At 39.7% G+C, this 25,523-nt stretch overlaps 2 protein-coding genes and 1 long non-coding RNA gene across 5 annotated transcripts; 1 reads left to right on the forward strand and 2 right to left on the reverse strand.

The window, feature by feature from the left end:
* Positions 1-554: 554 nt before the first annotated feature.
* Positions 555-5,633, reverse strand: LOC119014556 (intercellular adhesion molecule 1-like). Of its 3 annotated transcripts, none has more exons than XM_037089851.1 (5): positions 5,231-5,629; positions 3,413-3,685; positions 2,946-3,281; positions 2,542-2,802; positions 555-2,294 (listed from the first exon to the last, which is right to left on the reverse strand). In XM_037089851.1, exons 1-5 carry the CDS (start codon positions 5,268-5,270, stop codon positions 2,137-2,139), a joined length of 1,068 nt encoding a protein of 355 aa, XP_036945746.1. In that variant the 5' UTR covers positions 5,271-5,629; the 3' UTR covers positions 555-2,136. The 3 variants fall into 3 exon arrangements, with proteins under 3 accessions (XP_036945746.1, XP_036945747.1, XP_036945748.1); XM_037089852.1 differs by having other exon boundaries at positions 2,151-2,447; positions 5,231-5,633; XM_037089853.1 differs by having other exon boundaries at positions 2,151-2,393; positions 5,231-5,631.
* A 443-nt stretch (positions 5,634-6,076) lies between these two features.
* LOC119014328 (hemicentin-2-like) lies at positions 6,077-17,932 on the reverse strand. The gene is made up of 11 exons (XM_037089383.1): positions 17,717-17,932; positions 16,330-16,605; positions 15,930-16,256; positions 15,108-15,329; positions 14,713-14,940; positions 14,343-14,606; positions 11,690-11,959; positions 11,416-11,571; positions 9,802-10,020; positions 9,333-9,569; positions 6,077-7,340 (listed from the first exon to the last, which is right to left on the reverse strand). Exons 1-11 carry the CDS (start codon positions 17,772-17,774, stop codon positions 7,138-7,140), a joined length of 2,460 nt encoding a protein of 819 aa, XP_036945278.1. The 5' UTR covers positions 17,775-17,932; the 3' UTR covers positions 6,077-7,137.
* LOC119014329 lies at positions 12,916-14,822 on the forward strand. Its single transcript, XR_005072941.1, has 3 exons — positions 12,916-13,137; positions 14,393-14,600; positions 14,683-14,822. It is a non-coding gene; the product is annotated as an uncharacterized LOC119014329 (long non-coding RNA).
* Positions 17,933-25,523: the final 7,591 nt, after the last annotated feature.

Here is a 25,523-nt window from a genome sequence, read left to right on the forward strand (position 1 = left end):
ACAGTACGTGCTCACTTCACTTTGAATATGCTGCTCCTTCATGCTCTCTGGAGAAATATGTTTCAAGCCTGTGAGTCTATAATAATAACAACTTTTTTTTTGTTGTTTTTTTTTTAACTTCATGACAAATTGAGCAATATCTTCTCTGCCAGGTCGCTATAGCAACTCAGTCAGCGCATACACAAACAGTGCTTTCTGGTAAAATCCCAGAGAGGGAATGACAGGGACTGAACATAAAGAACATGGTTTCAGAGGAAAAGAAAGGTCCATATTGGCAGAATAACAAATTCTCTCCTTTACATTCACTTTGTTCAGCACTAATTAGTATGGCAGTCTCAGCACTGTATAAGACAGTTTGAATGAGAGAGAGGGAGAAAGAGAGAGAGAGAGAGGTCCAGTCAGCTGACAAAGAGTGGCAGTGAAACACAGTAATGAAAGACACCGGTTTGACTTGATCAGTATTCTGCCTCAGGATGGCACCGACAGAGAAGTTGGCTTTATTTAAAATCTGATGTATACACACACACACACACACACACACACAACACATTAACACAGCAAGCTGTCAGTCTAACATGTGTTTTTGTTTTAATGTCTCATATTCAGGTAATTCCACAAAAGCAACTGATTGTCTCATCAGATGGAAGCATGTACCAGAAATGGCATGATCAGTGCAAAAATAATTCAACATTTCAGAGCCTTATCAGTGCATACATAAAGCTTTTAAAAAAAATAAAAATACAGAACATGAACATGAGCATAATATATGCATCAAATTAATAACAATAAAAAACCTCACTGTCAACATTATGCCCAACTGCATAAAAAAGCACCCTCAAGTAATTATTCTCTGTGTCTGGAATAATGTGTTCAAACAAAATGTACCTGAGCAATCAAGTTTTGCCTTAAAATTCAGTCTTTGAAGCTTTGACTGAAAAAAATATAAAAAGATTAGAAACAAGGCACCGATGGCTGATGACAGTGAAGTTGTACCGATTCTTAAATCAATTACAACGACAATCAGACAGTTAAAGTAATAAAAATGCAGTGCAGCTACTGGCCTCCTACCACAGGCGAGTACCAAAGCAGAAACTCTAACATTTGACTTTACAGGAGAGCCAAAACAAAAACCTTCTCCTTACTTCACAAGGAAGTGGATTTGAGTACACTTAATGAGCAGTATTTGGGCATTTACTGACATTTTTTTAAAATGTGTAGTGCAGTTCCCTTTGGCTTTCAATAGTCTCTAGTGTTTTGGTGTTTTGGTTCTGGATGTGGAACTTTGCAATGGTTAAAAAAAAAGTTAACATTTCATCACTATTAAGTCACTTTAGTGTTGGTTGAATGGGTTTAACAGAGCTTTTTTTGCTCGAATAAACCCACTGTATACAAATTCAAGAGTCATTTGATTCAATCAGTGCGTTTCCATGCAGCTAAGTAACAAGGGTTTGATTTAGCTCCTCACATTCGTGTGTGTGAAGGATAAAGGACACCAGAAAGTGAAAGTATCACTATGACAGCATTGTGGTATGATTAAAGGAGAAACTGAAACTCACACTGGGCTACTTTTAATATCCTGACGCATTCATGTTCCAAGGAACAGCTGTGTGTGTGTGTCTGCTTTTCCTCTAACTGTGCCGTCCGGTTGCTCTGGGACACACACTCACACACACACACGCGCGCTCACGCACACACACACAAACACACGCACACACGCACGCACACACACACAAAAAAAAAATCTGGAAGTAGCATTAGCTCAACAGTTGAAACAGGTGAGTCATGCATCCAAAATAAGGTCGGGGGTAGAACAGAAATCTGATTACTGTATAAGCAGATCTATAGATTTCATGTTATTCAAAAGAAACCTGATTTCTTGAGTGCATGTAATGCGTGCACCACTTGTTAATATGACAAAAGCTCATAAGTGGAGACTGAAAGACAGCTGATAAAAGGATAATGCAATCTTAACACCACAGCATTAGCAGTACACCAAATTGCGCATGCAGAAGAGACCAAGCCCCCAAGCCTCAAAGACACAAGAAACTGATACGTCTCCCCAAGCACAAATAACAAAAAAAACAAAAAAAAAACATTTCCATTGTCAAGGCATGCAAAAATGTATTAAAGTCAGGCTCATACAGGTCCTGATGAGGTAGCCACTCCTCTCTGATAGCTGCCTTTGCTGCATGAAAAGGAGCCATCAGGTTTCACGAGAAAAAATCCGGCAATGAAGAGCACGGCTGCAACGACCAAAAACACTCCGAGCAAGGCTGCAAAGATGGTTCGATCCCCTGTGGGAGACGGGAGTTTTGTTACATTCTCTCACACTTCTTGTCTTTAAACAGAGGAGTTTCTCTTTTTGTAATGCACTACACATCCCAGAGAAAAGACTGAAATGAAAAAGACAGCCATTAAAATCCCAGCAGTGGTTCCAGGCTGACTACCTGGTGGAGAATAACAGCATGAGGGAATTACAGAATGATTAACACAGCAAGACAATGAAGGAGTGGAAAAATGAATTTAGAAACAAAATCTTACTTTTAACTTCGATGACAGTGAAAGATTTGGTCGTGGTGCCGAGTTTATTTGTTGCAGTGCAGTTATAGGACCCTGGAACCTGGAGACTAGGGCTCAGAACTGGTTGATTCATGCTCTGATCCTCGTTCGCCTTTTGTACAGAGTCTGGGACGTACCAGCGGTATGTCGGCTTTGGGTTTGCTTTAGCAGTGCAGTTTAAAGTAAATCTGCTACCAGCTGTAAGTTCCACAGTCTCATGTTGCCTGATGAAGACTGGACGGTCTGAGGAAATACGAAGAATGTGAAAAAACAGAAATTAATATACAGACAAAGAGAGAAAAATGAAGAGAAATTAAATTTGAAGAAACACAATCAATCTCATCTCTGATGGTTAAATTAAAATGGCATAAAAAAAAAAAACTTACACCGTACAGTCAGTTCTTGTGCCTTTGATCGGGCAGGAGGAGGATTTGAAGCTGCCGACCCAAAGTTCAGCTCTGCCTCACACCAGATCTGAGTCCCATCATAATCACTGCTGGCCTTCAGCTCGAAGACAGACGTTTTATTCATTGGAGTGGATGCACTCGGGTCGCCTGATTTATATGTCTGTGTATCGATAATATCTTTTCCCTTGAACCAGGTCACAGAAAGGTTTTTTATTGGTGCAACATTAGAAATGTCACACTCTATGAGATACTTTCTGCCCTCTGTCAAGGGTACAAGTTTACTCAGATCAGAGATAGACACAGTGTCCGGCATTTCTGTGTGAAAAAAAAAAAAAAAAAAATCAAAGAAGTGTTGAAAGTGACCACAATCATCCCGACACCAGTAGTACTGAACAATCAAAGAGGGTCTGCTTGGCAACCTTAAATAAACTGAAAGAGCTGCTTACTGTAAAGGGTGACTGGCAGGTATTTGAAGCACTGATCCGTAGCGACATTGACGAAGCATTGTGGGTTAAACTGCCAGTCTGTAACAGATGTAACGTTTAAGACAAGGGAAGAGACCCCAGCTGTATTAGGTACACCTTCGTTTGAAGACTCCCAGCCCATTCCTTCTATATGGTCGGATGTTGAGCTGCAGTTGGCGAAAAAGGGGCCTCCAAATCTCACCACAGCTTTGGGAGGGTTCAGCTCAACCGAACAGGAAGAACTCACTGCTTTTCCTGAAAGTAAACAATATGTACTAAAGCTTACAGCCCTGTGCAACACAGTTTAAAACAGCATTATTGTGCAAAGTCTGGATTTTGTCCTTGATAACATAACATGTAAATGCACATATTTTTTAATTATAAAACTGTATAAACACTCATTTCTGGTGCTTAAAGGGGCAGGTCACACCTAAATCATACATGTATGTTTTCTGTCTTACCTGAAGTGCTCTTTATCTATCAATCAATTGTTTATGGAAAAAAAAAAAAAAAAAAAAAAAACATATTTGAAAAACTCAACAGCAATGTCTCTTTGTGGAAATCTTGACAGTTGCTGCAAGATCAGTGATTCCCAAAGTAGCAATCGTCAATTTCTTAAATTAAGTTTGAAATTACAGTAAATTATATATGATAGTAAATATGTTTCTTAAAAAAATATGTCATCAGAACTGCTAAAAAAAGAGAGTTAAGTTACTTGCTCTCTTCTTTTATCTGCACTAGTTTCATGTGGTGTTGTGTTGAGGTTTGTTTATCACAGAAACAACAAAACAAACCTCATATATATATATATATATATATATATATATATATATATATATATATATATATATATATATATATATATATATATATATATATATATATATATATATACATATATACATATATACATATATACACACCACCGACAGACCTTAGCCTCCTCTGCTGGGTGGCACTGCAGAAAACACAATTTGTTGGGGGAACAGACATAATAATTTATATATCGTGTCAATAATGGGGACTTGTGCCTGCGTGTGTTGAAGGATATGCAAGACGTTCACAAGATGTTCAGCACATGTGGATGAGTCATTAATATGAATGACACTGGCTTCGCCACACATTCACACAGAATTGTTCTGTTTATGAAATAACATTTTTTGTGAGTCCCATGTGCCGATCAGCTTTATGATGAAATGTATGGATCACCCGAGGAGATTTTCAAATTCCAAATTAGGGCATCAAGGAATTATTATCAGTCCCAAGAGAAACTGTGGCTCCATTCATCTCCAAAGTTCAGCAACTCGCACAAAAACTATGCAGATGGATGAAAAGCACAAAAATTTATATTTCTGAGTTTGGGGTGAACTGTCCCTTTAAATAAAGAAAATCCTTACACCAGTTTGAAATGAATACAGAAACAATAGTCATGACAAAATGACACAGATTTGACCGTAAAACAAACTGTAAGGAACTGCAGGCATCTATACAAATCTATTTCCTTATGAGCTGCTGCCCTCATAACCAAACTTAGATTTTGAATAATAACTAAGCTCCCCAAAGTTTACACATGAACCAAAGTTACTGTTCCTGGAGTTGTGTTGGAAATGTTTGACAGAACTTAGTTTGAATAAGCAAACAGTGGATCACCATGTTAATGTTCATTCAACAATGGGCGTAGTCCAGTGTGATAAATCGCAGCTGTAACCTTCACTCTATAAAAGACCAGGCGACGAGACAAACGTGTAAAAATTAATGCAATAATCAATAAAACCTATCGAACACGACAGGATCTGTTACCTGGCCACGCCATGAAGACGCACACAATGAAGAGCCACATGTTGATTTCACCAGCGTGCCAACCTTCAACTCTCCCACTGATTAAAAAAAGTAAAACCGGTTCTGCTGACACGCACAGGTCGCTGCAGTTACGTCTTCTGTTCGTCTTCTCACAAGTTGCTCAGTTCACAGAAGTCCCGAAAGCAAAACTAGTCCTGGTGCGTTTACGTGTTCCTGGGAAACGTCTAAAACGACCTTTGCAGCGGGACTGGGTGGATGTAAACAGTCTGCTACACACACTTTTTGAGATATGAGGCGGGGCTGGACTCAAGCGAGAGCAGTTTAAAGGAATAGCTCGTTATTTATATCTGCTTTCTTGCCAGGGTACCACTCTCATTTTACCCGTAAATTAGCCGGTAGCCTGTTGGCTTAGGTCCCGCGAAGAGTAGAGGGGGGAGCAGTTGCCAGGCAACCAGTGTAGACTCCAGGAAGTAAATTCTCTCATACTATTTTTAACATTTCGGCATTGAAATGTTTGAAAACGACCGTGCCTTTTGCTGAATTAAGATCATCCCAAAGGTTTCCAGCAATGTTCAAACCAAGAAAATCCTAATTTTATTCAGGGTAATGGTCTGTTTCATTCAACCACCTGTCGCTTGAACAAGGAAGCTGTTGTCGTTTTTTTTTTTTATTATTATTATTCTGAAAGATCAAACCTGTGTATTTGTCTCAGGTCTGTGATCTGAAGTGGATATAAGCAGCTGTAGAGTTGATGTTTTTAAAACAAAACAGCCTTGTAAGTTCTGATCATACATCCGTGCACACCAAATATATTCTGACCTGTAAGATTTCAATAATGAAGCAATCTGTTTGAAAAGCCACATTTTTAATATCAAAATACAGTTTCAAAAGAGTCACAAATATGTACAGCCTTATTCACAAATGTGTTGCTATGTCCTCATGTCATTTATCACAGGTAGGATTTCTTCTCTACTCGCTCATTCCAACATTTGCAACATTTATTTACCTGCAGTCCATTTTCAATGCTAAATTGTTCCATCTTTGCTTTTTCTCATAAATAAATATAAAGGTCTCGCATTTACATAAAATATTATCTTGAATATACAGTTTGATAGGCATTAGGCAATAATGCCTGCAGTCATTCATACAAAAGCATTCAACTGTTGGACAAAACAGTTTGGCCCATAGGGCCAGAGCCTGACACAGTATGGCACTACAAAGGCCCAGGCACAGAGAAGGCTACATAATCAGAAACAAGTGCAAAGTGGCTTACAAGCACTATAGTGAAGGGATAATGGGCTCAATGAAAAATATGCACAAGCAATGGTGTCCATTAATAGAGCAATACTGGTCTCCTTTTTCACAGATTCAGTGTCACACCTTCAGAGAGGCAGACACATCAGGCTCACTTCTTATATGTTGCTTTGTAAAATAATTACATATAGAAATCTAAGTTTGAGTGAATATTAGGGGGCACAGTTCGTTTAAACAAGCATTATTGAATCCAAGGGAACAACAAAAAACATTCATAATCATATCAAATTCCCTTCGCGCTCATGAAAAAATATCAAAACATTTTCTTTGGAAAGTCAGAGCCAAAGTGCCCCTGCTCCTCTTCTTCTCTCTGTCCAGTGAAAAGTGGGCAAATCCAGTAGTAAATATAAGATTGTACATCTCAAGCCAAAGGTTGCTAATTTTTTAATAACATTACCCCATGTGGGGTAAAATACTATTATATGTGAGAAAACCAAGGACTGAGTGTGTGACGTTTGTAGGAAAAATCAGACTCCCAAACAGTCGGGCCTGCTGGTGGAGTGGTATTTAAAAACTGTAGTTTGTGTTGGCAGAGAGATGCAGCTCATTCAGAGTGGTCAGTTATCCATCCGGTGCTATCGACACACGACTCGCTAAGACAGTTTGGTCATAGGAAACTGCATGTCCCAGCCGTTGTGAGCCACGTTGCCATTGTGGGTGCTGAGTTTGGCGTTTTTAAGATTGTATCGGCGCATCTTAGTGTTCTTGTAGTAGATGGAGTAGATGAAGAGGAAGACGATGGAGATGGCAACAACAGCGACAGCCACAAATCCAGCTATGAGGGGGAGGTAGTCCTCTGTAACCAAATCAAACAGGCGACATATTAATGCTTGAGTATTAATAAAAATGGCTATAAATACAAATCTAACTGACATGGATCAAATTTAGTCAATGTTGCCAGGGACTCATGCTTGTCCAGGATTTCGTTAATTTATAACACTTTCATGCTGCACAAACATCTGACATATGTAGTTATTTATGCCATATTATACAGCATATACATAATTAAAGGCTTACACTGAAAAATCTAATGTGCATTTTTACATTTTGTCTCTGGGTTAATATAAACATCATGACTTACGAACTAAAGTGAAGTTACTAGAAAGTTTTTAAAGCAACCTTTCTTTGCATATTTTCCACAATGTTAACATGCCTGACGTAGCAGCCCAATCATGCATTTTAAAATTTAGGTGAGTGAAACCACCTGCATCCTTTGCTTCTGAAGACAAATTCTGACAGCTTATGTGAACTTTTACTCCTAAACTTCAGTTGTTTTTCAGCTTGTTCTGAGGATGCACTTTAAAAATAGGATGTAAGTGCATGAACGTTATGAAAAGGTTGTTCATTATAAACTTACAGTTTTGATCGACATCCAGCCTACCCTTACAAGGTCCCGTTTGTAAGATAGTTGATCGCTGAGTTACAAATTGGACCTCTAAGAACCGTCCATACCAAGAACAATAACTTTAACAATGACTACAAATACAGAGTTTTAAAAAAACGTTTTAACTTAAGTAGAGTCCACACAAAGAGTTTAACGACAGTGGCAAATTATATCATTAGGTTCACTTTCACTGCGATTTGTTGAACACTAGAAACACTGACAGCCAATCAAAATCCATCTGAATCTACAGGGTGTCACATTCATGACTTGTTAAACCGCTTATGTTACTTAATATTAAGCTGTAAATTTCACATTAGAAAATGTTGTTTTACCTGAGAGATAATGCCAAATGGGGTCCCTGAAGTTTGTTTTGTCTTTACTGATGTCCTCTTTGATGATCGCTGGGATAATTAATGTCGACTCGTACAAAAACTATAAATACAGTTTGTTTTTGAGAGACGACAGCTCTTGTAACAGAGCGCTGGATTCTGCTAGCTCGTCTCATCATTGAAGACTTGCTTGCACCAATATCTTTCTGGTTTTCTTTTCGTTTCTCAGCACTCCGTCCAGGAGTAACATGCGACAAGTCATCACTATCTACTTTCCTAAGCGACTGACACGCTGGAGAGTGCAGGACGGCCTTGGCGCCACTGTTTACAGAATGTTCTCGTTAATCAGTGTGGGTGCTCACATCGTTATCACTACAGTGCAAGTTTTAGCTCTTGGTGTGGACACTGAAAGGGAGCACAGGCTAACTGCATTTGTATAAGTACTGTGAAAACAAGGAAGCTGGTCTGATAATAATGTCTGACAACAGAAGACGTGTTATTGTGTACAAGAAGCTTGATATTTTCAACAAGCCATACCAGAGGCTCCAAACATTCCACCGGCCTTCTGCCTTTTTGTGTCTGTGTTTGTGTGCAGACAGCGTTGTATCACCATATGCGGAATAATCACGCAGGGATATTTTAAATACATTTATATGGCTGGATAGAATCCTTTGTGAGGCTGTGTGACATTGTGATGATCATTTTCTGTCAACCTAAAATCACTAATGCGACCTTTAAAATTCTTCAATGTATTCTGTCTGATAAAAGGTTATAGATCACAGTGACACAGAGAAACTGTGTGTTGAATTACTAATTAATAATATGCAGATGATTAAAACCTCAATCCGAAGTAGAAAAATGTTCTGAGCAACAGAAACCCATGAAAATTCCTAAACAGTTAGTATATAGGGGAGAAGAGCGGAATGTGTATTTATTAGCCTTCAACCCTTCTGCCAGACATCTGGTTTCACTGTGAGGTGTTTTATATATTTAGGAAAGAAAGCTCTGTTATAGATCTTAATAGAAAGGCGTGTATGTTTCCTTCAACAGAGTTTAGATTAAGAATGTTGTTTACCTTTCAGAATCACTTTGACAGCATAGGAGACGGAGCCGACTTTATTCCTGGCGCTGCAGTTGTAGACTCCCGCCTCATTCACCTTGAGAATGTTTCCAGGCACAAGGTTGTCTTGGCTGTTGAGCCACTGGATCTCTGGAGGTGGGTTACCGTCAGCGATACAGACAAGATCCTCGACATAACCTCTGAACAACGGGACTGTGTCAGGAAGATCTGTGGTATTAATGCTGGGCTTATCTGTTGAACAATGATGGCAAATAGAGCAAAATGAGACAGTGTAACTGCAACAGTTAAACTTTGTCCTGCATTTTTTCTTTCTTTATGAAAAATTACAAGCTCCTGTGAGTTAGAGTACTGAAAGTATAGATGAAGTATTATTGTTATTGCCACAAAATGTCCATCATCACTTTGATCCTACAGTGCTGTCTTAATCATGACTACAGAGCAGTGATTGTAAACGTGATCTCACAGAAGACAGTGATGTTAATGGGACTGGACATCTCGCTCGGAGGAGGGTTCGGTCCATTTTCTCCAAGTTCCAACACAGCCTCGCATTTGATCTCTGCTCCATTGTGTGTTCTGTTCAGACGGACATTGAGGGTCTGCGATACATTCATCGGGGATCGAGTGACATTGAGGTCGCAGTCGATGTTGTTCCAGGGAAAGCAGCCAGTCACTTGCATTGTTTCTGATGCAGGAAAGGGATTTTGGAGAAAAAACAAAGCAAGAAAAGGACAAAAGTTAATTGTGTTTAAGTCTTTCAAAACATTCTTCTGTTGTATTTCACCATTCTGTCAACATTCAGTGAGGTCTTATTTAACTTCTTAACACTTTTGGAGGAAAAAAGGCACTAAAACTTGTTACGGGTGCCAAAACCTTTGTAAAATACGCTGCATTTCATATCATGAGTCAACAGAGACAGAGCTCAACAAAGTCCCACCCATCCTAGAGGGATGAACAATTCATCATTCTCAGCTGACTTTGTGTTGCGCAATAGTGGATCCAGGAAATATCATCAGCAGGAAGAATGGAAAAACTGTGGGATCCTTACACTCAGCTGACTGGAGAGTGAGCATTTTGATTTAGAGCTGCAAAAATACTTAATTTGTTTTGTTGCTAAGAGTGCGAAGGTCTGCTGTATCATGTTCCCCTGCACATTCTATCTAGAGCCTGAGCCTAAACCACTGTATGTAAATGAATACAGACTTATCTGATTGAAAAATACAGCCCCAAAAACCACCTCAAAACCACCTCATTGTTGCAGTGTCAAACACTGATGCAAATAAGAGATACGTTGGTGAGAACCAGGGCTGTCTCTTTCTGTGGTCGTTGTGTCGGTGAGAAAAATTGCATCACTTTAACACATCTCACAGAACACAGCACTTACAAAAAATGGATTTCCACTGATCATGTTGGCTGTTTAATGAGCAATATCTAATTTAAAAGAAAAGGAAATGATGCATTGCATCATTAGGATAACTGATAGTTATTAAAGTTGACATCAAATGTTCACACTTCCACAATTTAACTAATCCGCAGTTTATCATCTCAATAAATGAACTGTGTAACATCTGTGGTCATTAAAGGTGTAATGTGTCAAATATAGGCCAGAATTTTAAGGCAGCATCTATGTTTTAAGTTTAATAAGGAAAATAAAGGTAAGAGTGTTTCATTACGTGGCATTTTGTGAGTTTATTTAGCTTATTTATAACACTAATAGATGTCATGTGTCTGCCGGCTGGAACAATGGGTTGCTATCGGACTATTGCCTCTCTCTGGTACAGAGTGGTATTACAGGGCAGGATGGGCTGGGGCTAGTCGGTTAGCATGCTAACATCAGTAGACATCTCTGCAACACAGTACATAGACGACTTTGACATATCGTTCACACTGATGTTTCTTCACTCTCTGTTTATAATATTGGTTCATTTTGTGAACGGGTCAAACTAAAATTCTGGCCATGTCTTACATATTGCTTCTTTTATGGTGTGATTATAAGTTTTCATTTCTCCTGTTCCAATTAATGAATATTCATTCATGTAAGCACATGTCTGTATGGCGTTGACAAGCTCTTGCAGATTACCGTTACTCGTGAAGTTTTCGTTCCCTATGTACCACCGCACAGCGAGGTTTCTTGCAGGAGCAACGTTGGTGATGTCACACTGCAACTGGAAGTCTACGGCCTCCACCACCGGGCCTGCGTCATCCACGAGGAGGATGGAGACACTGTCTGGTTTTTCTGAAGAGATGATTTTATGGAGTGTTAAAAAAAAAATAATAATAAGAATAATCAGAATTTAGGAAACACATTTAAAGTTGATGACGATGAAAGTATTAAATAAATGAGCAATACGTACTGTAGAGAGTGTAGTCTAAAAGTTTCTGGCATTTTTCCATCCCATCGAACATCCCAGTACAAGCAGGCCTCGGGTCCCAGTCGTTTTGGGTGTCAGGCTCCCAAGTTACCATCTTAGTGCTGTTGCCCTGTGGAACCTCCCAGTACGGTATTTCTTTTACATTTCTGGATGCAGTGGGTATTGGCTGGCATTTGACCGACGGGGTGCTGTCTCTGTATTGTATCACCATCCTGTCTGGAGTTATTACGACGGGGCATACTCTGTCGGCACCTGTGGAACATAGAGCGAGGGCGAGATATGTTATTCCAGTCCAAGTCACACACATCCATTATCTCAACACAACATTCCCACATCCAGCGCTGTGGTGAAACGCTGCTGAACAAAAGCTGTGAGCAGGAGGCAACAGGAAAAGGCTCAGGAAGGATATACGCCTCCCTGAACAAAGTATGCAATCAGTGCCCACCATTCTTTGTGCTGGACCTTACAGCAAAATACATTCCAGTGAAATGCATCATACAACCCAGCTTATCATTCACCTCTAATATAAAGCGTGACAGTAATCTGAACAAAAAGACACTGTTTTATCAGAAAGCCATAATGCACACAGGATGAGGGAGGAAGATTAAAACATTAGTGTGCCTTCAAAAGGTCAAGAAGCTTCCTTCTTACTTCAAGAATCAGACACACCCTTGCTGATTTTCCTCGGTATTTTTGAATATGTTTATCGTTTTATCCGAGTTTACGGTCATTTTACAACTTATTAAATGCAAATACACAGGTAGGATAGACAATAAAGTCTGAAAATGTGTAGGCTGAAGGCTTATTACACCTATTTTGACATAAAATGATTCATATAGTTCCAGTATTTTGTGAACAAACAGTTCCCTCTCAGCCCATCAGTATTCACAGTAGTATTATTTGTCCCCATTCAAAGCATGTGTAATAAAACATAAATGTCTCTTTGGCTTCAGTTCATTACAAACCTCCTCATAAGTTATCTGCTCGTCACTGAGCAGGATACATAAACAGACCGATACAATCAACAAACAACACTTTTTGTTTCATACAAAACCCTCAGCCAAACCGAGACATGGACACAAAAGACAACCTGAGCTCTGTCACTAACTGTTAGCTCTCAACTTACTGGACTCTGTCCCGTTAGAAAGCGACAGCAGCTCAAAAGTAAAAAGCACTGAAAGGAGACGAAGAGGGTTTAAATAATCCATTGGAGGGAAGTCTTCGAAGTGTGTTTTTTTCCCCAACAATTGTCGGTCGTTGTCTGTGACGGTGAGCTTCTCCGACGGTTCCCCGGGACGAGCCAGCGGCGACTTGTTGACTTTTTTTGGGAGAGAGCTAAGCTAAGCTATGGCTGTAGCGCAGCTCCCCGCTCCAGGCACTACATCACCGGAGAGGAAACTCGAAACATCCCTCCCCCCCAAACACACTGGGTAGTGGGCACACACACACACACACACACACACACACCGCTCACTCACACACACACACACACACACACACACACACACACACACACACACACACACACACTGTGTCTATAAATGTGACTGGCTAGTTGTGTGTAGTTGTGCAAGTTGGCTACAAACATGGCAGACTTCAGACGGGGGCACTACAGGCTTGGTATTAGCATTCATGGATGAACTGTAGCATAGCAACAGTATGTTGTTAACAACTGACAGATATGAGCTAACGTCCATGGACACAAAGCAGAATTCAGAAGCAGCCACTTCAGAGTTTACAGATTTTTTTCCCCCATAAAAATAAAACATAATTAGGTTTATTTAGCTTTTTAAAGGTTTGTAAATATTACAGGTCAGTACAAAACAAATACTAAGACCATATTAGCCATGCTAACGGCTCTGCGATGCTGCACTGTCTGTGCTAAAATGCTAACATTAGCATGCTAAGAAGTTGATGTTAGCAGACTTGTTTACCATGTTCATCTTAGTTAAGTGTGCTAACATGCTAACATTTGGTAATTATTAAGAACACAAGTAGAAATTGATATGTTTTGAAAGTATTGAGCCAATAATTTAGTAATGTAATTTTGTTTATTTTTATATTTTTTATTCTAATAATTCAAAATCCTTAAATTTTGGGTGCTAGCCTGCACATGATGTGACATTTGCATCCTTAGTTGCCGACCAGTGAAGTTCAAGGCAGCCCTGACTTATAAAATGACCGTTTTATAGTCAAATTTACATGAAGTTTAATACACTTTGTGATTGAAGTTTGATCTATAGTGTTGACAGCCTCGCTAGTAACTTGGTAAGGCTGTGCTGTATATGCAAATGTTCACAGAATATGTGAAAAGTCTGACCTGCTGTGCTGTAGGTTAGGTTAGGGTTAAAGGCAGGAATCACCTAAATCTGTATGATTCACAGTCTTTGATTACAATTTTGTTGAGATTTTTCAGTCTTCTTGACCAACCAAAATCATCCATATTGCCAAACCCATGTCACTAGCATGGCTGATAAAGAAAGAAGTGGCATACATTATATAATAAAAGTAATACAGTCTAAATTGTGATGTAATATAATGGGCAGGCTACCGTTGATAGACAAGCGCTGATTTAATTAATTAGCCTACTGCGTTAAAAAAAACTAAAGTAGTAGAAACATGATGTTGACCTTACCTCTTACAGTGACTCTGGCTGTTTGAGAGACATTCCCTCTGTCATTCCAGGCATGACATGTGTAGGAGCCCATATTGTAAGCAGTGGCATTGCGGATGAGCAGACGGGACACTCCATCTTCATTTGTTTCCATCACGTTGGCAGTCCGGAAATAAGTCCAGGAATATTTCGGTCGTGGGTTGCCCATGGAGGAGCACTTCAGCCCCACGGTAGAACCAACATCCACTTCAGAGTCTTCAAGCTCAAGTATTGGTGATGGTGAGTCTAGAGACAACATTTTAAACAATTTAAGTCAGAGAGAAAGCATATCCTCCAGTTTAACAACTCATACTAATTATAGGTTTACAAGATCTTCATGAAAATAACTTACATAGGACAGTAATCTCAACTGTGTGGTTGACACTGGACCGACTGTTTGAAGCCGTGATCATGTACTGCCCTGCATCGTGTCGTGTCAGTATTTGAGGGAGCTCCACCTCCTCGCCTTCTTTAGACCAGATGATCTCAGGTTCAGGATAGCCCACAGCATTGCAGGTAAGATTTAGAGGAGTGTTCTCAGGTGCAGTGTAACTGCTTTGGAAAGTCAACTCTGGTCCATCTGTAAAAACAAAATTACTCTAGACTTACAGGGGAGTAAATACACATTTTAGAGGCAAATATTGTACATTTGGCTTTACTTCATTTATTTGATGACTTAAGATAATGAAGAATTCTAGACACAAACTGTTTTCATTGTTTGTTTTAATGACTAAATCTGATACTCACACAACACATAAACCTGGAGTTCCTTTGTGATGGAGGAATAGCCTTCCGCATTAATAGTGTAATTCCCTTCATCCCCCCTCATCAGTGGGATGGTCCGGTCTGTAACCTGTCCATCTTTCAGCCATATGACAACTGGGTCAGGATTTCCTGTCACACTGCAAAGCTTCTCCAATGTATCCCCCTCCAATAGCTCAGGAGCAGAACACTCTACATCCGGTCCAACTAAATAGAAACAAATAAAGCAATGATTTATAATATTTCACTTATGAAGATGAAGAGCAACTCTTGACAGAAATTAGACAAAAGAACTGACTTAAATTTGTGTTTTACCCAGAAACTAGTTCAACTTACTATAGTAAAAAATAAACAGCTTTTATTCTCAGTAGAGATTAATCGGATGATTCATTTCTCAATTACTGGTTTATCTGAAAATGTCACAATTTTCTTGATCTCAATGTGATGTCACTGAATGTCTTGTTTTGTCTGACCAAGAGTTAATTGGCAAAAAATGGTCAGTATACTATAGTAAATTAAGAAAAAACAACAAATTCTAACCATTTAGAAGCCAAACCTGTCGCAAGTGTTTAGCTTTTCTTTTTGACAAATGACACTAACTTTAATACACATTTAATAGATTATCAAAATAGTTGCTGATAAATTTCAGTGGACCAATTTAATAAACTGAACAACTGTTGAAGCTCTAGTATAAACAGAAATAAAAAAAGTCAATGTAATTTCAAACTTATAAAACTGACCATTTTAAACAACCTAAATAAGCCATTAGGAACATTTTCAATAGGTAATTACTCATGATATACTTACAGTAAACTTTAATTTTGTACTCTTGAGAAGAGACATTAAATTGTGGCCCTTCTGGCCCCAGGTCCATATGTGCCTCGCATCTGAACGTGACTCCATCGTCTTTTCTTGTTGGCTCAAAGTTGTAAACGGGTGAGAGATTCACTGGTGACTTCTGGGCATTGTTAAGACTTTCTGTATGCACTATTGTATCTCCTTTGTACCAAATTACATTGAGATTCTGAACAGGTGCTATATTGTTGATGCCACATGTGATTTCAAAGTTCTTGTTTTCTGTCATCGCACCATCGAATACATCAATGGAGCCGATACTGATGTCCTCTGGGAATGCTGGACAAAAAGAAGAGGTTATCAGACACCATCAATATATCATTTTGTCCCGTGAATATATAAGCAGACTTACTGTAAAGTACAATTTTGGGTTCACTGAAGCATTGTCCAAATTGACTCTCTGATGATGGGTTGATGAAGCACTGGGGAGAGATGTTCCAGTCTGTTAGATTCTCCACAGCCCAGGTCAGATGATTGACCTCCTCCAGACCTGTGCCGCCGATTGGCACCTCCCAGCCGATTCCTGCAAACTTTGTTTCTGATGTGCTGCAGTTGATTGAGACAGAGTCTCCATATTTCAGCACGACACTGGGGGGGCTCAACTCAATGGGACAGGAGGCATGTACACCTGCAGCATGGAGGTGAAGTCACAGAAACAGAATATCACTGCAAAGTTAGCACTTGGATATTGAGTGCAAGCCCACTGTATGTCAAAGACTTGTGGAAGCTGTGGTTATCTAAGAAAAAGGTTGAGGAATTCTGAATCAAATCAAAAAGCCGAAAGACGTGTTTTTATTGTGCTGCCCCCATTTTGTTTTAAGTGTTTCTTACATAATGCATCGTTAAAAACAGCAATCTTTCACCGTTTATTGAATCACTTTTGCTTTTCCTTTTGAGCATGTTTGTCAGCAAAGAGTAAAAAAAACATGCAATGAAAAAGAAAAGAAAACCTTAGTTGAAAAGAACTAAATCAGTATCAGTGAAGACTTAATTATTTATTAGGAGGCAGTAAATTACTCAGTAAACTGAGGGGGAAATGCCGCGTAACATTTATAGTTACTTTTGGTTTAATGTCCTGCTGTGGGTGTTTTCCTGTGACTGTCCCAACGGGCTGAGAGCCTTTCACTTCGTTCCTATAGGCAACTTCCATTTTTTGTTTTTGGTTGTTTTTTTGCCCTTTGTAGGCACTGTTAATCTAGACTCATTCAGTTTCAGTCTAATTCTTATTCACTTATAACAAAGACACTAAAATTAATGAATTAACTAATTTATCATGGGGTCTTATTCAGTAGTTTTAGTTCAGATGTTTTTTGTTTTTTTTTATATTTCCTTGAGGGATGATCCAGTGTCCTTGTTAAGGATTTTAATCTCAGATTTAAAGGTCTTGTAACAGCCTTGGATATGTGAAACTTCTTTGTCATGGCCAGTTTTCTCTCGATGCATGCTGAGCCGACGGTCTGTTTCTCTCACATTGTGCTGCTCCCTTCTGGTTAGAACAAAGTTCTGCATCTCTGGCACGCCGCCGTCTTACCTGCCGCTATTTTACAGTAAATGATGAGCACACGTGGCGATTACAGAAGCTCAGTTGGCATTTTCACCTTCCATTTTAAATCATAAAGACTGTTTATTACTTAAACAACCTTTGCCCTTTTGTGAATGTCAAGACAAAAATATGGATCATAAACATGCTGAAAATCTACAGATGATCATTTCATGCCAAGAAAGTGTAAAGTGCCTACCTGTCGCGGTGAGGAGGAACCCCACAAAGAGCCAAACAAATGATTTCCTTCCACTCATTTGATTTGTTTACTCGTTTAACTGGAACAATGTCCCTTCTGTCGTTTAGTCCAGCTCTGCTCAGCTTCTCTTGTGGGGCTGTGCTGTCCTGATCCCTCCGTAGTAAACCACTGAAGTACATTCACAGGAGAGAGAGTGAGAGACACATGCTCCCTCTCCTTCTCTCTCCCTCTCTCTCTCTCTCTCTCCCTCCCTCTCACTCTCTCCCTCTGTACAGTCACAGTACAGTGTTTTTTTGTGTGGGCTACTTATTCATGAGTCAGTCGGATTTAAAGCCTACACGAGAATTCAGCTGTTCAGATTTACTATGTTTGTAGCACACTTACATTAACACATGTTTATATTTAATCATGATTAATTCAATATCTTGTCAAACTGAAGAACTGAAGTGTATTTTTTTTTAAAAATTAGACTTATGAAAGAATTCACCCCCCTGGATGTTTTCCCCTATTATTGCTTTTGTAAATGGAATCATGGTCAACATATTTTTTTTCTCTTTATTGTAAGATAAGTGACTGCAAAATATGCACCTGCCTTTAAAGACAGAAATTAACAGAAGCCCAATCCAATAGAGAATTTGCGTTATGTAAATTGTGTTGTGTATATTTGCATATGTAAATAGGTTTGAAAATGACCATACAGGCCAGCTGTACATTGACTCTAAATGAACACACAGACACACACACACACACACACACACACACACACACACACACACACACACACACATATATATAGTGGAAATTGGAACAATTATATCTGTTATCTCTCTTTAATTTAACACATCTGTTTTTCCTCAAATTTCAGAGACAAAAGAAAAGAAAAGAGAAGCAGAGAAAATTGCTTTCAGCTCTCCACTCTGGATTTGTTTTCCTCCCTTCTTTTTCACCAGCCTCCACTGATATTTAAGTTAAAATCTGGACTAAATTTATTTCAACACATGAATGAAACAGCCACACGCGTGATTTCACAGCAAGAAATACTGAACCCATATTTTAGGAGCACATTTGATGACACCGATGGTATCATGATTTACTCTCAATCAATCTAAAACATCAAAAATGTTTTGTGTGCATGCTGGAAGGCTTCATGTTGCCCACACTTCTTGAGGTCAATATCAGATAGATTCACACCCACGCACCCACATTTCAAGACAGACTGAGTGGTAGCAACCCTGCCGGCACCGTGTTTTCATACTTAACAAATATTAAAACAAATGTTTTTTGCCACTTGATGAGTCAGAAATCAGATATGACTGGATATGTTTTTATTAAGAGTCAGTGGGCTTTGTAGTGAGATAAGCAGGCTTATGAGAAAACATCATAGCCGACAAGGCGTCTTTCACTTTCAGGAAGAAGTTAATTTGATCTGGAATTTCCACACTACGCAGCATTAAGTCACATCCTGTTTTTGGTTGTTTCCAATTTCCAGAAGTATGGGATATTCCAGGATATGCAGGATATGAATTCCTTAACATAGGGGGAAGTTTTGCCCCCCTGCACTGATTAAATGGTTACAGGGATGCTAATGATGAGTCACTTTAGGTTGATAGCTTTGTGGGAGGCACATCTTCAACGATAAAAAAAAAAAGAAATCTGGAAGTTGAGACAGTGATTTTGTTGGAGTGCGGGGGGAACAAACAGTAATCACATCCTCCCCGAGTGCTTGTAACCCTCAGAAATGATGAATAGAAAGCAGAACAATCTGTTTGTAGTTAAATTAGGGAATGTGAGAATGCTGAGAATAAACAGCTGCACACAGCAAGACGTCTTTAATCCAGTAAGGGCCAAAGGTTGTTTCAGCAGTCCATCAGATGGGAGCAGAAGGGCATGATAGAAGATGATACGCAGCAAGGGGGAGGCCCTGAAAGACAAACAGGGGGCTTCATTTAAGAAAACAAGCATTGAGATTCCAGTCATGTTGCTAAAACACTCCCACCTCACAAAAACATGAAACATGCATCACTCTGTCCTCCAGTCTCACTCCAGGAGAGTTTTTGCACACAGCCATATCACAGGGTTGCCATGTGGATTTCAATCAAATGTTATTGGTTTCAAGCCAGTGGTGAATTGAAATCTCCTGACAATGGGTCTGTGTTTCCCAGCAGCTAAGCCAGAGGAACTGAAAACGAAACGAAAGATTGGTGGAACAGAACTAACGTGTTCAGAAGTGTGTTCGACTTATCAAGCATGCAGTATGATCACTATCAGCTTCAAACATGCGCGTGTAGCAACCTCAGAGAGCCCAGCCGACCACCTTGAAAGAATTTCCGGCTTATTTATATCAACTTTGCCCAGATGTTTACATTAATGAGTCACATGGTAATTAATGGTGTAAAAAATGGCAGCTCTTGTATGGGAGGGGGTTCTTCTCACGATAAAGGGTTTCTTTTACGTGGTGGTGTTAATACCACCACATCATTGTTTGAGTACTGACAAAGACAAAACAAAGCATCCAATCTGTGAAGAATGGAGGGACATCCAAGGAAGAAAACTGAAAGTGATGGAATACAAGCTTAGTAAGAAAAAGGGAGTGAACTGTGTCATTCACTTCATTCAAGATTTAAAAAGGAAACTTCAGCGTCAACAAGGCTCCAGGTAACAGTGTAACCGCTTTAAAACTTTTCCTGTGACAAAGAGGAAATGGCTGTAAAAATATCCCTGTGAAAAGGGACAAGGAAAAACACTTGACTGCATGTATCCAGAGACTAATGACTTATTGGTACACTGATAGGGTGTCCTTGGACTTTACAGAAAAGCCTACATCAGCTTTGGTGTCCAGATGTTTTTTTTCTCACCCTCTCTTCCATTCTGAGCCAGTATTTAACATTCAGCGGGTAGATTTGTGAAAACAGAGAAGAACCCCAGAAACATTCACAGTGCAACAATATGAGTGTTGTCCTTTTACTTACTGAAGCAAAGCTCACTGTAATGTGATCATGGAAAATGCGTGAGTCTAACAGAGGTCTCTCTGTGTCTGCAGATTCCTTGTGTCTCTGCTGGCATTTTGAAATCCCTTTTTCTTTATCTCGTGGAACAGAGATGATGCCAGTGTCAGTGTCAGTATGAGCATGGTTTGACCGACTTCCTGAAATGGTTTGTACACATAGGAAATCATAGATATCTTCCTTCCCCTCCCCCCCAGCGTATTTTTATCTTTTATCTTAGTTCCTGGAAAAACACCATGACAAATCAAACAGCACAGATATAGCTGGTAGTCCATGGGATTTTAGACATCCACTACAGATAAATGATCTCACAGATGTGTGGGAATTCCAGAGTAATACTAGTAATATTTTAATTTGCACCCAAAAAGCTGTTTCACAACAGAAGTCATTTGTCTTCCAATTCCAGTGAAGTTTAAATTCAGTTTTCCCCCTCACATTGGTTCATTTTTTTTTCGGACCTCACATTGCACAAACTCTCCCACTGAGAGTTCAGAGTCTACATTCCACAACATTGAGTAAGATGAATTCCCCTGTCGAAGACCACGCTCTTGCCTTGATCGTTAAACTGAGCAGAGGTCATTTCTGGAATGCATTTGTGCTTTTGGAAAAGGATTCTGCAAACACGTACAGTAAATCTGATTTCATGCAAACTCTCCTGGCAACAATCAGACAAGTTGAAACAATCCAGATGTAAACCTACTTTGTCACTAAATATCTGCCTTCAAAACCATGATGTAAGAATATTCTCACTGTGTCCTTTTACAAACCACACCAAACCTTAATTTTACCAAATGTACCTCATGCTAGTAGCAATATGCACAAATAATTCAAGTGATTAAACAATTTGGCCTCAGTATGGGCACAAACATACTAATGATACAACCCAGGTCCTGTTTTACCACATGAGAACGTTTTGAATATCATCTTTGTGCAGGCAGATCCACAGAAATTGTATTATGCATGCAAGGCAATGTCGGTGTAATGTTGCAGTTACACACCACGAGAAAACAACTCCTGTCTGCACACATTTTTGTCAGAGTGGTGAGCCATCGTCAATGACGTTAAAGGTGCTGTTGGTTAGAAAAGTAGATTTTTGAGTCTCACTTCGTCAAGTAATGACGCCTTGGGATTGTGTCGCCGTCCCAAAGCGTCATTATTTGAAGAGTAGTGACTCAAAAATCAACTTTTCTTACACATCGCACCTTTAGTTTACAGTTTAATGGGAAAAACGGCTATCTAGCGCTATGTGAAGTTGTAATTAGACACTCAGTATTTCAAGCTAAATACTTAACACTGTTTAAGGTCCCATCTGGTAGAACATGCGATTTTCCAATCTCTCTTTGTTTATGAAACAGGTCTTTTCTTGAAATATCAAAACGCTCAATTCATGGGGAAATGCACACAGGTGATATTCTGTCAGAACTTGCGTAAGTTTCCAAGTAAACCATGGTTACAAAACAAAACACGTTTGCTGGTGCCTTTCTATTACCCGAGAGACCTGACTAATCAGAGAGAACTGAGCTTTTCAGGAAGGGGGCGTTTGAACAGCGTGTCCAGACAAAGGGTGTGTCAAGGTGCTGCAGCAACTGACAGGAAAAAAAAAATAGCGTAAACAATTTTAGTAGACAACTCAAATAAAAGTATTAAACCGAAAATGAGCATGATATGGTGCCTGTAACTGTGTTCAACATCAATACATTTAGTGCCGATCCAATAAAAAGATGTTGAGATGATAACTTTGAATTGAAGTCGGACCCATAGACCAACCCTGCTATCCTTCAAGAAATGCTGCCAATATGGCTGAAAGCGGGGGCTTTTATTACTTATTTATTACCTTCTCATGTTGCTCTGTAGACACACACAGTTTTCTGTGCCAACACAAACATCAGTCATAAACTTGAAAAAGAGCGACATATGATTAAATAATTGCATTGAAATTGGAAAGGGTAAATGTTTTATGTGCAGGAACCAGATAACACGCAGGATATATCCAATTCACTGTAGACAAGTCCACAAAAGACAGGAAGAGTGTTTAAAATGTGTTTCAGTCTGTGAGCAATGCAAGATGGCAGCACACAGACTGGATGTCTCTCTTCCTGATCTCTTCTCTTATCAGATGGCCTCCTGTCAGCTTACCGGACACCACATGCAGAGGATCCTCCTGATGCCTCTTTCTATTGTCCTGATTGTATTATAATCAGTTTACTTTCAACACTTTCACCCTCACCTTAACCTTATGCTGCTTATTTAAAAAAAACATCCTTTGTTTTCTGTTGTACTCTGAGTACATTTGGATCGCTGCCTAAGACTCCCTCTTTCAGTTTTCTGTTTCAGTTCAGCCCACCCTTTCCTCCCACTGGTAAGACTTTCTATTTGCTGCTTTCTCCCGTCTCCTTTTAAATGCAACAGCTCTCTTCACTTGGAAATGAAGGAGAGCAGAGAGTCTCAGCTTAGACTGAAGACCTCCTTTCACAGTAATTACATTGTTTTGTTCTAGTGTTTTGTGAAAGGAGGCTCACTCCTGTCCAGCTGAGTCATGGGAGAAGGCCTCTCCAAGAACAATCTGCCCCTTCAAGGCTCCCCCCTTTGCTCAACTGTGTACCGACAACAATCAGATTCGTCCAGAATCTCCCAGTTGGCGGGGGAGGATAACTCTGAGGATCAGCCACTGTGACCCACTGACAGGAACTGTAGCAGTCTGGAACAGATAAAAAAACACGTTAGATAAGGGACACAGAGCAGCTTCCTGAGAAATCACCTGACTCATTTTCAAAAGAAAATCAGGGATTTTCCCCTCTTTTGTTCATTTTCAAGAATCCTAGAGAGGCTTAGGAAAGCAGCCTGGAATACTTCAGCCTGACAGGAAAGATGATTACTCTGGGTTTCAGGCCACCTTATTGAGGGAGGGTCACACTATTCAATCTGGGCCTGATGGTCCCGAGAGAGGATCATCACTTTACAACGTAAAGTTTGACATCATAGCCATATGGTAATGTTTAGGAGCTGCGTGATGGTGGACAGGCAGAGAGGTCAGACAGACGGTCAGGCTCTTCTAACTAGACTTTTCTTCTGAATTTCTTAAGAAAGAATAGAGATTAATTGGTGAGTGATCATCTGAATTTGCCCCAGTTTGATAAGCTTCATCAGCAGAGGGAGAGAAGCCTGGCTGTGCAGTGTGAGTAGATCGTGAGCGATGATGTCATGTGTTTCGGGAGTAATAAACTGTAAATATTTTTCCAGTTGAACGGCAGAGACCCTCCTACATCATCTGGCAGAGATTGCTCTGACGACAAGTCCTCCAACCCCCAAACCTACCGAAGACATCTGTTCATGAGGTTAAAACTCTCCGCAGGGACACAGAAACATATGTGAGTGTTTTATCTAATGGCTCTTTGTTCTGCCCAGGGGCTTCTTTTATTGCTTATCCTGCAGAAGCCACGGCATGAAAGTCACTGATCTCTGGCTCCCCCACGTGTCGAAGGCAACGAAGTGATCCTGGAGTAAATCAGTCTGGACAATAAATGTCTTCACCTCCAGAGAAACATGTCAGATTCTTTGATCCGCCTGATCTAATATCAGCATAACACTTCTTTTTTTTTTTGTCCAAGTGGTGATATTTCAATGTTTTCCAGTAGTTTTTCAAACACTCAACGTGGAAGCTCTCCTCGATTACTGGAAGTCACCACTAGATGACAGCATGGTGTCAAATCATACATCCAGACTTCATCACACTCTCTCTAACCTCCACACAGATGTGCTCCACTCTCCCTGAGCAGAGCTTTGTGGGGGCAGACAGGGCTTTCAGCAAAGGTGGAGGAGGGGGCTGCTGCTGCAAACAGTTGGATAACATATGGATTTGGGAAACCTCAGCGGTGGCAACCTCAGCCGTGGCAACCACATCGACCACATACGCTCACTGTGATGCCATAACAAAGCCTCTGGGAAAACCTAATTAGCAAGGTCAAAGCAGACTGAGTCGAAAAGTGGGATTCCTGTTAGTCAGATTTAATTTGAATTAATCATTACTTGTGACGGGTGGGAGAGAACCTCACATGAGCTCTGATCAGAGGCCTCCATGTTCTGTTTATCTTAGCCATACAGAGCAGCGGCGGAGGACGTATTCACGTGTTTTACTCAAGTAAAAGTAGCAGTACTACTGTGTAAAAATACAAGTAAAAGTCATTCAGAATCAAGTGAAAGTAGTCGAATAAAACAATTAACATAAAAAAGTACCAAGAATGAAAGAACTAATTATGCAGGATAAAGCATTTCAGAATCATCCTGTATATGACTGGATAATATCAGTTTACCTTTATTGTCCCACGAACGGGGAAATTTCTTAACGAATGGGGAAATTTCTTAACAAACGGGGAAATTTCTTACATTGATTGATGTGTTAATGTTTTAATCACTTTAATATTGCCTCAATTACTTAGCATACTACTGGGTGGCTTAACTTTTGATAATATGATTTGATTTATATGTGTAATTGAATAAAACATACAGTATTTACCCCCAAAATTACATGGAGTTGACCTATAAAATAGCATCAAGTGGAAGTGCTTGATACCTAAAAGTTGTTCTTTTGTGCAGTACTTCACTAAATCTACTTCAGTAAAATCCAACACTACTGACATGTATACCTCGTGTTGTGGGTTAACCTTAAACACACTTCAAGCAGGAAACGTGATTCAAAAACAGATTTCACGAGCAGCACATCCTTCTACAAGATTGTCCTTGTTTCGCTTCAGAGGAACAGATATATTTTTGTTCCCTTCAGTACATCACGCACTGTGACTAAC

Source organism: Acanthopagrus latus, chromosome 23 (genome assembly GCF_904848185.1).
Source record: "Acanthopagrus latus isolate v.2019 chromosome 23, fAcaLat1.1, whole genome shotgun sequence".
NCBI classification, from domain to species: Eukaryota; Metazoa; Chordata; class Actinopteri; order Spariformes; family Sparidae; genus Acanthopagrus; species Acanthopagrus latus.

Coding starts and splice junctions, on each gene's coding strand:
- LOC119014556 (XM_037089851.1), bottom strand. CDS start 5,270: ATGTGGCTCTTCATTGTGTGCGTCTTCATGGCGTGGCCAG. Junction 3,686..5,230: donor CGTCTTCATGGCGTGGCCAG/GTAACAGATCCT, acceptor GTTTACTTTCAG/GAAAAGCAGTGAGTTCTTCC. Junction 3,282..3,412: donor CCTGCCAGTCACCCTTTACA/GTAAGCAGCTCT, acceptor TTTTTCACACAG/AAATGCCGGACACTGTGTCT.
- LOC119014328 (XM_037089383.1), bottom strand. CDS start 17,774: ATGAGTGGAAGGAAATCATTTGTTTGGCTCTTTGTGGGGTTCCTCCTC. Junction 16,606..17,716: donor GTTCCTCCTCACCGCGACAG/GTAGGCACTTTA, acceptor TCCATGCTGCAG/GTGTACATGCCTCCTGTCCC. Junction 15,330..15,929: donor GTACAAAATTAAAGTTTACT/GTAAGTATATCA, acceptor GTTTCTATTTAG/TTGGACCGGATGTAGAGTGT.